The 16,014-nt window shown below is 48.4% G+C and overlaps 1 protein-coding gene across 1 annotated transcript in view; it reads right to left on the minus strand.

Annotated features, from left to right (window-relative positions):
• Nucleotides 1-16,014, minus strand: part of tnrc18 (trinucleotide repeat containing 18) — a 72,831-nt gene that overhangs the window by 25,908 nt on the left and 30,909 nt on the right. Inside the window, exons 4-15 of the mRNA XM_061231023.1 lie at nt 14,261-14,389; nt 11,282-13,156; nt 9,117-9,219; nt 6,569-6,774; nt 5,570-5,716; nt 5,276-5,463; nt 4,321-4,732; nt 2,720-3,730; nt 1,987-2,138; nt 991-1,127; nt 324-446; nt 54-231 (exon numbers count right to left, since the gene is read on the minus strand). Of these exons, the coding sequence (XP_061087007.1) occupies nt 54-231; nt 324-446; nt 991-1,127; nt 1,987-2,138; nt 2,720-3,730; nt 4,321-4,732; nt 5,276-5,463; nt 5,570-5,716; nt 6,569-6,774; nt 9,117-9,219; nt 11,282-13,156; nt 14,261-14,389 (4,661 nt within the window). The remainder of the gene's footprint in view (nt 1-53; nt 232-323; nt 447-990; nt 1,128-1,986; nt 2,139-2,719; nt 3,731-4,320; nt 4,733-5,275; nt 5,464-5,569; nt 5,717-6,568; nt 6,775-9,116; nt 9,220-11,281; nt 13,157-14,260; nt 14,390-16,014) is intronic.

Here is a 16,014-nt window from a genome sequence, read left to right on the forward strand (position 1 = left end):
GATCTCCCCTATAATAGCTAAGATGGTGAAATGCATTGGAAAAGCGCACTCACTTGTGGAAGATAACTTGAGGATGCCTCATTCTCATTCCAGCCCTTGCTTTTTCTCTTTACTTTCACAAGTCCATCCCTGTCCATCTCATCATCGTCGTCAGGATTGGGTCCCCGAAAACGCTTCCTCGCCCCTTCACCAGTCTCAGAGTCTTCGGACAGGAGCCCACTCCTGCCAAACCTAAGAGAACAGGTAGTCATTTAGGCGTTTCCCGTTTCCCCACAGCACATTGTATTGGTTTGTGCAACAACCAGCTTTAATAGCACACTCACTTTCCACACTTAGGGTCCAGTTTTCCAACAGGTGGTGAAAAAATGCAAACGCTGTGTTTCCTCTTCCTGGGCCTTCCTGGACCTCTGCGAGATAAACTCCTATTCTTCTCCTCCAGCTTCTCCCTGCATAACACACCAGACCAGGGCCTTTTAACATCAGCAGATAGAGACCATTAAAGCTTGCCTGAGGAAACTCTGTGTATGTCAGCAGGGCTGTGTCTAGTTCAATCGGGTTTTTCATGCTCAAGTTTGTATTCTCAGTAGAAAACCCTTTCTTCCCTTTATATGCTATGAATGAATATCCCTGTGTGAGGTCTGAGTTGAAATCCACTGGTAAAGATGAGGGTATAATGTGCATACATCAGTAGTTACCAGCAAGGACAAACTATGCTTGAAAACAAAACCGTGGTGAATATGAAAAGCCACATACTAAGGACTGTGATACAACACGCATACAAAACCATGAATCTTATGAGGTGGCACTGTGTGTGACATACAGGCGAGGTATGTTAGATCAGTGGTGCAGCTCAGATCAGGGGCAGTGGGACCAGGCAGGTATGTTAGATCAGTGGTGCAGCTCAGATCAGGGGCAGGGGGACCAGGCAGGTATGTTAGATCAGTGGTGCAGCTCAGATCAGGGGCAGGGGGACCAGGCAGGTCGACTCACTCAGACTCCCGCCTTCTCTGGAGTTTCCCCAGCTCCCTCTGCTTGTCCTTGTACCTCCTCTGCAACTCAGCCAGCCTCATGCGGTAGTCCACCTCCATGGTGTTCATCCTGTCCATGGACGACTTCATGGAGAACAGCTGCAGACATGATAGTGGGAGAGAAGCTGTGACCGGGGCAGACCAAAACGGCGACAAATCGCACCCTAAACGTGTGTACGTCCACAACACCTTTCTCTGCTCTTTCTGGTCAGCTCAAGGAACCCTAAAAACATGACTACCTTTATCTCCTGAGAACAAAATGTAAAAAAAGATGACATTTATCTGCAGTCTGAAATATATAAACATTGTGGTTTTACTTCCACCCTCTTCATTTGTAAAAGTTCTAAGGATATTCCTTAAGAAGCTATGGGTCTCAGAGACACACTGAAATTTCTAATCAGAACATCAAACACACTGTTAAGCCAGCCTAGGAATGAGGATTCAGTATACCCACAATAATGCAAACACTGTTGTCAGGAGAAATACAGCAACCTCTAACCTGCCACTTTTGGTTAACCAATAGAAATGTGTTACGTATCACCTGGTAAACATTAATTAACATATCCATGGGCATTTTATCTCTCTAATTAGAAGTCAGAGGAGTAACATTTCAGTTCTAGTGCACTGTGGCTAACCCTCTGGAGGATATTTTTTTATTGAGCCAATTAAATGGAGAAAACAATGGCATTACAGTAACAAAATACACAACACATTCTGCGAGGGGAGGGGCTGCGTGTGGGTGGGAGGGGGGGTACTGAAGGGGAGGGGGTGTTTTGACACCAGCTAAAAGTGCTTTTACATTCTTTCGGTAGGAACAGTGTCTGCAAAACCACCAGAGGCAATAGCCTGTTCCAGCAGCTCCAGCCCATTTATATGTGAAAAGGCCAAATGAATAAATATGAATGAAGGGACTGCCCAGTAAGTGGCATATGCTGGAGCACATCTTCACTCTGCTTACCGAGTCGTCCTTCTTCTGCATCCAGCTGTACTTCTTGTTGGGGTCGAGTTCTCGTGGGAGACGGATGGTGACGGCTGGTGCGCTGTCTATCGCCTCCAACAGCACCTGCCTGCCAGCCAGCAGCAGGCTCTCCAGCCCGCAGTGTGCTGCCCCTGCACAAACACAAGCACACCACTCACCAGTCTGCAACAGCATGGAAGAACCAACAATCCTTGTGTATACCTTCCACCATGCACTGCGTTGTACAGCAAAAATAATCAAATCAATTACTAAAATTCACATTGTTAAAGGTACAATAGGCATGATTTTTGTGTTAAAACATTGTTACAAGACCATTGTAAATCCCTTCCCTGACATGTTGACTCCCCCTCTGCCTGTGTTTATAGTCCTTACATTTGGGTTTCAAAATATACAGTTCCCGGCCTGACACTCTTTACCAAAACATTGTATGACTGTACAATAATTGGTTGAAAATTGGTTCTAATTGCCACAGCAAACGGCGTTTCAAAGTCAGCATGTTTCAGAGAAGGGGGGGGATAAACAGTGTTATGGTTTGAAGGTGTTTGTTGCTGCTATTCCTCTCTTGACCGTTAGCAGTCCAAAATTACCTGCAGTACCTTTAACTGTAAATTGGACCATGTAAAAATAAACTGGACTACTCCTGTGAACCTTGAAGTTACTGTAAAATGTTTAGGACTGCTGGTGTGCCAGCGACCTTCTCGGAGAAACATACACTGCATCTCATCGTGGCGCCTCTGCAGTTCCAGCTCAGCGATTTCACTCAGCAGGGCGATCCCCTCGAGGGCAGCCGTCTCCAGGGGGAAGAAGCTGGTGGAGCAGTGCGGGGCCGTACCAAGGGCTCCTGGTGGGAGGGCCAGCAGCGAGCAGGCCTGGGGCAGCTCGCTGGCCGTCACCAGAGCCATCATGCCGGCCATGGGGTCCTCAGGCTGGATGTCTATTGGGCCCAGGGGAGGCAGGCTGCCCAGAGCGAGGGGAGCGAAGGGCTGAGTCTCGCAGAGCGGCTCGGTCACGTCTGAGCGCTCCACCACCAGCTCCGACGCCTCGCGCTCCGGATCAGCTTCACTGGGTGGAGACGGGGTCTCTTCTGGCTGCAGCATGCTGAGAACTTGAACTTGGGGTTCGCTGTAGTGTGTGGGGGTGTCAACGACCCCGTCTGAGGTGCAGGGCGTGCCTTCCCCAGCCTCCTCCTCCGGCAACATCTCCGAGACCGATTCAGACACTCGCTGCGAAGCTTGGCAGGTTTGGACGGACAGTTCTTCTAGTTTCACCTTCCCTCCATCTTCCTTTCCCTGCTCCTCCTCCTCCTCCTCTGCCTGTGCGTCTGTGTGCAGAATCTCACCGGTGGAGTGGTTCTCTGGTTCAGCTATCACATGGTGGCCCTGGCTAATGATTGGTGGCAGAGCCATGGCAGGGTGCAGAGGCCCCAGGCTGGGCTGGCTGAGGACCTGCTTGCTGTCCTTCAGGCCCGGTTCCTCCTTGAGCACAGCTCTGTCCTCCACCAGCCGCTCGGCCCCGGGGGTCTGGGGAAGCTGGGCCACGGCGGGGGAGAGCAGGCGCACCGCTTTGACGTCCGCCGGGTCCGAGAGCTCCGAGGCCTCAGCGGGCAGCGGCACGGCGGGCGCCAGGCCGTCGGCATCAGCCGCCGCCGCCGGCTGGAGGAGGTACGGGTAGTGACTGCCGAACGGAGCTGTTATCGATTGGTAGGGGTAGCCAGGAGGAATGTCTGCCAAAAAAAAGGAGGAGAGAGAACATTTGAGAGGCTTGGAGCATTTACGCATGAAGCAGAGGGGTTTGAATGGGCTAAATCTCCCTGTGACAGAGTGACAAAACGATTAATCACGGGCTTACACTTCAGAAACAGGGCTCTATGAAAGTTTCATGAGCCAAACAGCTCCGGAGCAGAGCTGCAAAGTACTCCCACGTATGCACACACAAGCACATTACCGCAAGCATGAAATCATGTTTATATTAAACATCCAACATATCAAAATGTGCTTTTCTTCCCCTCTCAGATCTTCCCTCTGAATTAATCAGAAATGTCAGAAGATCCATGCAAAACGCAGCACATATTGCTCTGGTGGGGCAGCTGGCGCTAAATGAAAGGCCTTTCTGCAGGATTATTCAAAAACTATTCATTAAGACTCTTCTTCTGTGGTAAATCTGGACATTACACATGCTGTTTATCCCTCAATAAATGCCCTGTAGGAATTCTTCCATTCCCACTCTGAATGCGTCACCATTTACTCTGGAAATAGAGCAAAGGAATTAAACGTGACCAAAACGAGGGAACGGTATGTAAACCAGGATATAAACCTCGGAAGGGTGCGGGAGCCTGGTTTTGTATATCCAGCTTCTTCTCCATGTCTTCCACAGACTCCTCTTTGGGAGGCATGGGTGGGGGCGGTGGGGGCAAGGCGGACGCGGGGCTGGGGGCATGTGGAGGAGGGGTGGAGGAGTGGGAGTAGGACGGCCGGGCCATCAGAGACTCCGCCTTCTGCTGGCTCTCCAACTTGAGGGTGGTGCCCGGCGAGGGTTGAGGTGTGATAGGCAGTGGTGTCAGGGCCTTGGCGTAGGAAGTGGAGGGCGTAGGGGACCGGGAGGGCGGTTTTTGGGAATGCAAGGCTGCAGCAGGGGTGGCCAGGAGACTGTGCTTGGCACCTTCACTGCTTCTCTTGGCAGGTTTGTCTTCCAGCTCTGCTCTCTGTTCATTCACCTTTAACCGCTCCTGTGGGCGAATGGCAGGACACATCATCAGGACTCATACCTTTGTGAGCACTCAACATGAAAATGGAGCTTTAAATATACAAAAGGAGCCTGGTGAAGCTCAACATGGTGGTCTGCCTAGATTTTAATAACACTCGCATAAACCTGAGATACTAAAACTTTAGCACCTTTCGAGAGCAACACAGATGGTGAACATCTATCTTTAGGTTTCTATTATTAAGTAACTTCTCAAAACCTCAATGTCATTTTTAACCGTGACTGTGTGTGCCTACAATAATACACATCAAACACGAAACATATGTTAACATACGTTGTTTACATTAATGGCAGCATTAAATTGATAAGAGTCCTAGGAAGCTGAATCTTTCGATGTTCCCCATCTGTGAATGGTTTCCTATGGGCAGCTGCCAGCAAGAAGGAGCAAGACGGGCACAAGCTTTTCATCAATCAAGCTGCGAGTGCCAGCCACGTCAAGTCATCAGCTCCTGTCCACGAAAACATCTCCCCGGAAGCATACGGAATAACGCAGAGCTCCGAGACTCACCACCAGCTGGGCGCTCCTCTGCAGCTCCATGACCTGGGCAGCCTGCTGCTGGATCATATAGAGCTCCTGTTGGCGCAGCAGCTGCTGGTGAGAGAGGATCTGCAGCTGGTGGGCATGCTGCAGGGAGCTGCCTGCCGGAGGGTACATCGCCGGCCACATCGGGGGCCCGCGGTCCATCAGGTCGGCCGCTGCGTGCAGGGGAGACCCAAAGACATCAGCATCGCATCCATAATGGACCTACACGGCCACAATGTGGCCTTCATGGAAGGAATGTAAATTAAAAGGACTAGCTACCAAAATGCGGGAGGTGCTCTGTAGGAATGACCAGCAGCTGTCCTGACTGGGGGTCCCGGGCGAAGTGGTAAGGTGTTGGGATGGAGCCGGGGATGGGAGGGGGGTACCCTGGGGGCAGGCCTTGATGGAGGGAGGAGTGACTGAGCCCTGTTGAAAAAGCAGACGTACATCCACATTAAGAGCATCTCCAGCCACGCCGCCGTCAACATAATCATCCATGTCCCCTGCCATTTCAGTGGCTTCTTGCTCACAGTGGACCAACCCAAAAGCCCTGCCACCGCTGCATAACATTGTGCCTATTTACCCTTGCTCTGGAGTTACAACATAATACGAGTCAGGAATGTGCGCCTTCTTTTCATCTGGAGCACAAGTATTTCTGTGCTGTTTTGTTTTCTGTCTAGACAGAAATTAGAACATGCAGGAATTATGCGACTGTTTGGTTTGCTGTTATTTTTGCCTGGGGAATATGCACATGCTGTGGAACGACAAATCGTGAATGTTTCCTAATATGTCTCTTCTGCCTTCCCAGACAGACGAGCACTGGAAAGCAGCAGGCCAAGAGAAAACCTTGACTGAAAGAATCAATCAGGTGAATCTGGCTATTAATGCAGCCCGTCACCACAAGAACTCTTATTCCATCGTCTGCATTGCAGTAGGAGCAGCCATGCAGGAAATAAATCTGATCATTTATAGACAAACATCCCTAAAATATTGCCTTCGACTAATTCTGTTTAATTGGTAGCCGTAAACCTTCCTGCACCAAAAAGATTGCACTTTCTCTGTGATGCCCAGATTCAATATCCTAATGGCTACAACAGACTGAGATGGTTATGCTTTCATGCAAAGAGAACTGGCAACTGAGGGATCACTGAAGTACCAAAGCATTCCATGACCAAACATGGCCACCATGGGGCAGAAAAACATATCCTCAACATGTCTTCGTCTTGGTGATGACGAGCCTGCGGTAAAACGGTAGCACAGAGGTGCTCTGAGGCTCACCGTAGGGGGAACCGGGGAGCCACATGGACGGGTTGCCTGCGCGGGGCATCCAGTGGTGCGGGGGCAGCTGGGGTGGGTGGTCAGTGGGCCATCGCCCAGAGGCCGTGAGGACGGGCCCACCGGTCACCATCAGATTAGGGTTCAGACCACTGGAGGGCCCCATGGGCGGGTGCATCTGAGTCAGGTCCGCCAACTCCTTATTCTCCCTGCAAGTACCATTTATAACAGGATTCAGGGGCTTGCTATAGTCACAGCAGACAAAGGCACTCAGAAAATACAGTGTGAATAGGTCTCCCAGGACCGAATTAATGAACCAAATTAATGTAAACAATGCTGACAACCAAAGCATAATCAACATTGTTATCGTAGCTTATGTGCAAATGGCTTTCAACAGAAATTCACTATACAAACTGAAAATGACAATAGTAAACAAAAAGGAAAACAACATTTATTTCAGCAAAAATGTAAGCATGAAATCAAGGTAATCTGCGTGAATGGGGTGTGCTGAAGAATGCTGCATTGAATAGGAAAGTGACTTTTGAATAAAAACCAGTTGGCCTCTGCTGTCTGGAAAAATATAAAGTAGGGAACATGGCAAAAGTCTCTCACCAATGAACTGCCTGTTGATGAATGTAACTACACGAGGGAGTTGAGTAAAACTACACCTTGTAGGCTTCCAAATCATTTGAATTGTGCACTGGAAGCAGACTTCTGAATATTATTATTACTGAATATTGAAATTTTGCAACATGCCTTCATACTAGTGTCCTAAATATACACTCAAGCAATATGTGGTTCCTTCCTCCAGTACCCTGAGAAAAGAGCGCTATGAGTTCACCTATCTTCGGTGTGTAACCTGGCTCCTCTGAGCAGCACAGCAGCGAGACTGGAGTGAATGGGTTGCCTATTCACACACACGTGCACGTACGCACACACGCACAAAAGAATGCAGTGCATTGACAAAGTATCATCCTAATTAACTGGGAACCAACAATACGTGTTTGCTTCTTTCTGAATTTTCCCTAGCAGTATACTCGGCAAGCAACGTTAAAGGCAGGTCCCTGCTGAGAGAGAACCAGTCCTTTTATTAGATGCCAATTTCCACAGTAGGGGAGTTTGGGGTTTTCTGCCACTTTCAATGAGTGCAATGCTTTGGAAAAGGGCTTCATGAGAACTTGGGAAATACTTATAAATCCATCTGCACATAAGAGACGTATACATAAAGACAAATAATGAAATGTGCTACATGGTTAGGACGGCATTTACAACCAAGATTCCCTCAAAGGTGTTTCCAACTTCCATAATGGGATCCAATTCATTAACCAGTTTTCCCATTGCAATTCTAGTCACTTCTTCCCTCCCTCATTTGAGATGCAAGGCCTGTTTCTTTCTGGCAAGCCTTGATATTCCCTTCCAAGCATCTCACAATAGCCAGCCATTTCTGAGGCACGTCTCACCACAGGCATTTTGGGATTTGTTTATACTCTGTGAAGGTCCGCCTACACTGAAGCAAGCCTGCGTTACTTATGGGAACTGAGAGATCTTCTAACGAGTAACCTTCAAAGGACAAACATTCCTACCCTTTATCAGCCCTTATCTCCAGTCTCCACACAACGGAAGGAAAAATAAATCTCTCAATGGAGTCATAGTCCTACACCTCTCGGGGAAAATTGGGAATAGAATTTTTGTTCTGGATTCATTGTTCTTCCAGCTCGTGTGAGCTGGAACACAGATTCAAGGGCCAAAGGCCACAAAATCAAACCCTCCAGGCGTCACTGTTTACATACACAAAGGCAGTCCTTTAATCCTCAAAATATGAAAAGGCAGAAACACGGGAGCAACTGCGCAACATAACACCAAAATAACTTTTACTAGCCCTCCGAGTCAGTCCAGGCATCTCTTCTTCCCTTATAGAAGATTCTACAGATCAAAGGGAACCGATTACTAACATACATTATATCACAGAAACAAGAAGGTACGGCAGGCAAGAATAATTCACTATATCTTATCCTTTGTTCTTTCATTTTTGCCTTGTAGGTCTGTGCTTTTACTTGTGTCTGGTAAACAATATTGATGCATACCATTCCATCATCAAGGCCAATGTGATTTCCAACCCACAGTACGGAGAAAAACAAGATACATTTGCACAGATTATTCAATCTACGGTTTATTCAGCAAAAATGAAGGCTGAAATGTCACAGAAATAAACAGCAGTTGTGTCCTTGATCAGCTGTACAAAAAATATATCATTAGTACGGCAGGCCCTTGGGGTGGTCATATTTAGCACCAACAAGGCCTTGGAGCAGTCACATTCCCCAGAGCCTTCATCACGAGACACTTGCATGATGTTAGTGTGTGGAAAGAGAAAGAACCATGTGCGTTCAGGGCAAGAAAAGAACCGTCTAACTGGTCTCGCACATATTGGGCTGGTGAGTGTTGCCGCCGTCGGCTGGCCAGCGCGCGAGCACATCATTATGCGAGAGACTCATCTGGCTGTGGACAGAACGGCAGTAGCTAACAGCAGGTAGCGCCTCCCTGCTCCCCTTACCGCAGAAGCTTCTCCTGCTCGCGCTCCAGACGGCCCGGCAGCAGACGGTCCTCCCGGTGGTGGCTGCGGTCGTCCCTGCGGTCCTCCTCCGAGCGGCCCGGGCCTGGAGAGGAAGACAGGGATGAGCGGGCGGTGAAGGCAGACATTCACTGGCGGCCATCTTAGCGTGGGGAAAACATGGTTTAGTTTCAATATTACAGCATCGTATCATCAGTCCACAACCACTGAATGGAATGACTGACACAGCTCTCTCTCTCTCATTCCATCACCATTCTATTTGGCTACATTATGGAGGAAAAGACTGCACTAATGAAGCATGCATTATCCCAACAAGAGTGCCTCTCTGGAATATGATCCATTAGTCCATTCCACAAAAAGGCATGGAAAATCTGGATTTTTGGCAACTCAGCCCCATCTTGCCGTTATAGTCTATGGCAACAGAACTCGATGATTGACACCATCTCTGAATATAACCTCTGTATACCCATAGTCACAACCGCCCAGATGAACGTTGTGGGTTTATTTACAGACTACTTTTATTGGTGGTCATACTGATAAACAGGCATGCGCTCTACTCCTCATTCAAGCCTTTATGTATGCACGTTGGTTAGTCACTCTGGATAGAAGCCTCTGCCAAATGCCTAAATGAAATGTTAATGCCAATGTAAACTGTCACTCCATCATTTTTGTAATTACATGTTAAAACAATATTGCCAAACACTCAAGAGTGTCTGTAAAAACAACATAAAAATCAGGTGTGAAATAGCCTGTTCCCATGTCCACAACTGTTCTGCTTATCTGTTATTGGGCTGTGAGCCGAGTCAAGGTGCAGATTACTGCAGTGCAATGGGACTACCAGCAGGCATGCACACTGTTAACCCACAATGCCCTGGCATCCCACATGATTGTAATCGTTCAACTTGCCTCAGAGAAAGTTTAGTTATTGGGTTTTGAAAATCAAGGCAGTGTCACCATTGACATTAATAATGGCATTCTCTGAGGAGATGATTCAATTCTTTGTAAGTCATGACCCTGGATTCCTTTGCAATAGTCGGTTCCTCATTTGTTCAGCGGTGGAAAGGGAACATAAAAGTAGGAACAAGGTTGACATGCTCTAAAGCATATTGCACTTATTCACTATGTGCGAGCCTCACCTTCAAAACCCCAAAACTGACTGTAGTACAGGTAATATGGGGATTGTTGTTGTTGTTTTTTACAAGTATATTAACCATTTCAACTTTGGCAAACATGGCAATTTGTGTTTTCTTGGTGAAGAGATTTAGTTTCTTTTTACTCGAGTAGGAGCCAGCGGAACATACAGATCTCAATCATCAATGCTAAGAGGGAAGGTTTCAGTCCTGTTTCCTAGGTTACCAAAACCCACTGCTAAATACCAGCCTTTTACTCCACAAACACTACAGATTAGTCATCTAAAGCTTGCTTTCTATTTTTTAAATACTCTGTAAATGTAAACATTCCCTTCTCTGTGCAGGCGGGCTAATGTTATTACTACAATCCCCTGGCACACAGGAGGAAATAAATGAATACTTTTCTCACTCTCATCCTAGGCTGATTCTATTGCTTAGCAACAAACCCAAAGGCCTATTAGAATTCTGTCCTTGTTTTGCAGCTTTTAGTTCTGCTCAGTAAATTACATTTAATGCAGGCAGGCAGTGTCTTAGTCGGTGAAAGGCTTAACAAACTGTTCCTCTACACTGGCAGGGACAACGGTGGACCAGGGAGGCCTTAGCAACAGCTAACTTTCACAGACAAAGGTTTGGGACCGTGTGTAGCACATGAAGTCTGGGCTGATGAATGACTGCACAGCTGCTTGAAGGGAAGAAAAGGAATGCGTTTCCATTTTCCACTCTCATGGCGTTGCCAATCAACCTTTTTTTGGCAAAGCAAAAGGCATGCCTAGTGGGAAACTAGAGCAGTCACATGATTTGGATCTAAAAAAAAGAAAACGGCACTTTGCAAAGTATTGTAATGCCCTCAAAGGACTTATGTGGTTTGACAATACAATATGAGAACAGCAAGCCCCAGTAGTGTCTCACAACCTTCCATAAAGTAGCTTCAAACTTTCAGAGATGACAATAAATGCCATTCCAAACGTATTTAAAATAACCCAGGGGCCAGTGTGGAGAATAATGGAGTCAGCTCACCTTTGATGCTTCCCAGGGGGAGGGGTCTGTCCCTGTCGCTGAGGCTGGAGCTGGGCTTACTGCCGCTGTCCCTCTGACGCGCCACGGCGACGGCGATCCCAACCGGCGGATGTCGGACCTCCACCTCCCCTTGGGGGCCGATGCTCTCCCGGCCGAAAGACTTGGTGCTCTCTGGGCGCTCAGGGTCCCTCTTCAGTTGTTTCCCAGGCTGCTGGGGTGGAAGGTGCTGCACTTTGGGCGCCCCGGGCTGACCGCCGTCGAGCTTCATGTTACCCAGGCCGCCGAAGGGGCTCCGGACACCCGAGCTGTGCTTGGAGGACGACTCCTTGGTGAAGTTTCCGCTGTACTTTATGAGGCTCTGCATGGCGGAGACCTCCCCGTGGGCCCCCGAGTGAAGACCCTCGCTGCCGCCCCTGGAGGGTCCCCCACCTGCCGGCCTGTGGAGACCGGAGGAGTCCAGAAACAGGCCCTTCCCGTCCTCCTCGGCCCTGCCTCCGGGGCCGCGCTGAGCCACCAGAGCTGCCATGTGGCTGGTGGCATAGTTACCCATTTGGAAAGGCTTCCATTTGGGCTCAGCGGGAGGGGCAGAGCACTTCAGCGGGTGCTGCTCCATGTGGATCCTGGCAGGGTCCACCCCGTTGTACATTCTGCAGGCGTCCCTCGCAGAAGCTCTCTGAATCCGGTCTTGTTCCTGGCCGCGGGATTCAGCCTCCAGCCCCATTTTTATCATTTCTTTGGACGTGTTGCTGCTTAAGAGAAAGTCTCTGGAGTCAGGGCTGTGGCCCGATTTGCTGACGTACATTTCGGGGGGCGGAGCTCGCTTCATGGCCAAAGAGTTTGACCTGATAACGGAGCCCTCTTCCCTGAACAGGTCTGCTCTCTTCAGGTCCCCGTGGGACGGAGACTCGTGCACGTGAGGCGGCCACGCATGGTCCAACAGAGTCCTCTCGCTCCCAACCTGCAGCCCGCCTGACCGGTGACCGTCTTTTTCCCTGTTTTTGTCATCTCGAGCCTGCGAAGCGATCTGTATCGGCCCATTTCTCTCGTCATAAACTTCAACAGAAGGCACAAATGTGGGCGCGATCACTTTGTGTTCCTTCCCAGGCTCCTTCGCCGCGGAGTAGACGGGGTACAAGCTGGATGGCAAGTGGTGAGAAGGATTGTACGCGCCGGAGGAGACCAGTCTGGGGGGGAGCTGCGAGGAGCAACTGTGTGGGGAGGTGCAGCTACAGGAGACATGTAAAGTGCCGACTGACGTCACAACAGAGTCACATTTTTTCAACTTGTCCGTGTGTATGTGGGTCCCTGGCCGAATGTTTTCATCGTGGTGACCAAAGTCTCTGGCATACCTCTCCTGCTCCGTGCCCTCGTACCTCAGTGAGGGCCCGCCGCCGCCGCCACTGATGCAGTTGCTGAGTGAGGAGGTCTGCAGAGGGTTCTTGGACTTTGGTTCTGCGCCCGCCGGGCTGGGCGAATGCTCGCGGTGGAATGGCGCCGTGTGCTCCCTGCTCTTGAAGAGCCGGTCTGAGCCGGCCTGCTTCCGCTCGCCCTCCACCTTCACCTCGTGCGTGAGGTCCACCACACTGTGGGGCCGGGGTTCCTCTTTAGGCCGGTCTCTGTCCCCGTATCGGTCCCTGTCTCGGTCTCTCTCTCTGTCCCTGTCCCTGTCCCTGCGAGAGACGGGGTGGGCATGTTCACTCTTGTACGGTTTGTCCCTGCTGGTTTCCCTGGAGGAATCCTTGGGTGCCCTGGAATGGGGTGGGGTCTCCTTTTCCCTGGAGAGGACGCTGGGCACGTGGGCAGTGGGGGTCCTGGGGAGGTGGGTCTGGGAGTGCAAGGCCGACTGAGCAGCAGGGCCCGGGAGGTAAAAACCTTCTGCAAAACACAGCCCGAGTGAGGAACATGAAGAACAAAGTGGGTTACTGCTGCGAGGCTCTGTGGAGAAGACACGTGCAGAGGAATACTGCACGCATCTCACATTCATCTCTTTAGCCTCATTCCCAAGCATCTACTCTCAAAGGGCCCTGCTCACTGCATTAGTACACTATACAGGTCCATCTGATAACGGCCAATACCCATGAGCTTCAAGCACAGTACATGGTTGCCTTTTTCATTTGGATGAACTAAAGTATCTTTAGTAATAACTTTCAGCAAAAATTCTTTGTACTTTGCAAAAAAATACTCTTACTTTGGCCCTAGGCATAGTTATTGAAAAATCATTCTGTGAAAATGTAGTTTGCAGTCCCAATAAAACCAAATAAACTCACCAAGCATGTAATATTACATGAGACAGACTGACGCAGACAGACAGCACGCGCACGCGCACGCACACACACACACACACACACACACCACCTTTCTCTCTCCTGTCTGGTCTTAAGGTATAAGCCTAATAAAAAAAGCCAAGTAATTAAACTGAGAGGCTGGACAGGAAAATCAATACAATGATGATAATCAAAAAGATAGCTGCGGACATCCATCTGTTCTGTTGTCTGATTAAAGCATATATTTGAGCAGCATCACATGCTCCAGTTATTTTCATTGAGTACTTTTCCTCAGTCCCTCTCCCCCTGACTGGCTAAGCTGTGTCCACACACCATATGCACTCTTCACTCAGAACCAGAGGATCAACCGTGCGTCACTCCCAATGGGCCGCTACCACAGGCAGTCAGTCTCACCAGTGTAGTAATTAAAAGGTCATTTGTCAAGGCAGAAATACACACAAATATTGGGACAGCTGGAAACATAAATGTTCTGACTTCTGAAAAATGCAGTCTAGTGTAACCCGGCGTGGTGAATTTCACATCTCCTGGCAAGTCGATGCATAGACCGACAGTAACGGTTCCTTGACCCACTTAGCGGGCGCTTCATAGCCTGTTCCCGACGGCTGGTGTGGAGGCGCTTTATGGTTTGGGATGGCCGTGTAAATGAAAAGCGGGGACGGTGGGGCATGCGGCAGCGTGAGAAGTGGGTGCTAACCTTTGTGGGAATCGAAGAGCGCGTGCTGGCTCAGCTGGGCCAGGAGGGGGCTTCCGCTGCTGGGGTGCTCCATGTGGGCCAGTGGAATGTAGGGGCTGGGGTACAGGCTGCTGGGCAGGTGGGGGTAACCTGGAGAACCAAGGAGAACCCATGTCAGACTCATTAAAAAACAGCTATCCAGCTACCCAACTGGACATGACATGAACAAACAACATGCAACCTGAAATCTGAAGTCTGCAGAAAAGAGTTCCGTGCTTATAGTGAGAAAAGCTATTACAGATGCTTACTATTCTGAAGCCCTGGCCTAATGCCGTATAAACATTCAAGGAGCGTACTTTTTGAAAAGATGATGTCTCTTTCATTTAACAACTTTGAGCAGAAGCAAATTCAGCTAAAGGAAACGGGGCTAAAAGGGTTTTTAATTTATTCATTTCCTCATTTCTGATGCATGATCTAATCAGGTTTACAATTTGCATTCATGCTGTTGGGAGTAGGTTTGACACTGTGTTTTTGCCATTTCTTTTTCTTTTCAATGGATATACAATATTAATTTACGGTTCGCTTTTTCGGGTTTGTAGATTTTGTAACAATTTCAGTTCTACACCATTCAAAATAAAAACATTCATAATGACAGACATCGGAGATGAAAATTCTCACTAAAACCTGCCAGTGACCAAGGCCAATCTGCTGGCAGAACTTTTGTTGTGAAAGTGAGTGACTAGGGTAGGAATACAACACAAAGAAAAGTCCATTGCTCTTCTGAATGAAGCTAAATGCATAAATTACTTAGACATGTTAAAAAAATAATAATAATACTTCATGTTTCAGGCTTTTGAAATAAAGAGAAGCTGCTTCATTTAAAGTTTTGAAAAAGAGGAACAGACATTATTTTTGTATTGTTAAGGCAGATGTAATGAAGACGGTATGATTTATACGAGGAGGAGAGACTGCCGCTTTGCAGAATAACTCCGAGCTAATGGTGAAGGCCATTGTGAGTCACAGACAGGGGATGAGGTGACCTGATGCAATTTAAGAGCAACCTGACAAAAGGGCAGCGCCATCCATCAGCCACACAGACACAAGGATCAAGTTTGAGCCTCCCATTACAGCAATGTGAAGACCGACACACGGAATATGTGCTCTCAAAGCCACCATACTCCGAAAGTGTAATAACACATCACATGTGTGTAAATCAGACAGGCGCAACAGATTAGAGAAGGTCACCGAGCTGTCATGACGGCTACTAAAACAACCGCATTAAAAGATGAGAGCGAGTGACCAACAGACACTGCAGAACAGGGGCACTGCGATCTCAATGTTATCAGGTATCTTAGTCTGGGAAATATGAACAAACGCAGGCTTTAACAAGGAAAGGTCAAGTGCTCATCACATCTGATTCCCTGTAAACATACCAGTCAGAGAAATTTCATGGCTTTCGAGTTAGAAAAACAAAAAGTCCAAACAAAAAACAGGATCTGACATTATCTGTCAAACGAGTGAACTACCAGCTAACACACAAAATCAAAAATGCCCGTTTTGTTAAATACATTAATATTTTCACAAATGTATTTTGCGCATGCACACTAACCCTCAGTATTGCCATGCTGAAGTCGCACTGCTTGAAGCTATTATGAGCATATCACGTAACGGTCGCCGTAATCATGAGCTGTAATTTAGCCATTTTATAGTCATGATGCAGACCGCTGGTACAGGGCGGAGATGCAATTCAGTCACAACACATCATAGCGCAACTT

This window comes from Conger conger, chromosome 2 (assembly GCF_963514075.1).
Source record: "Conger conger chromosome 2, fConCon1.1, whole genome shotgun sequence".
NCBI classification, from domain to species: domain Eukaryota; kingdom Metazoa; phylum Chordata; class Actinopteri; order Anguilliformes; family Congridae; genus Conger; species Conger conger.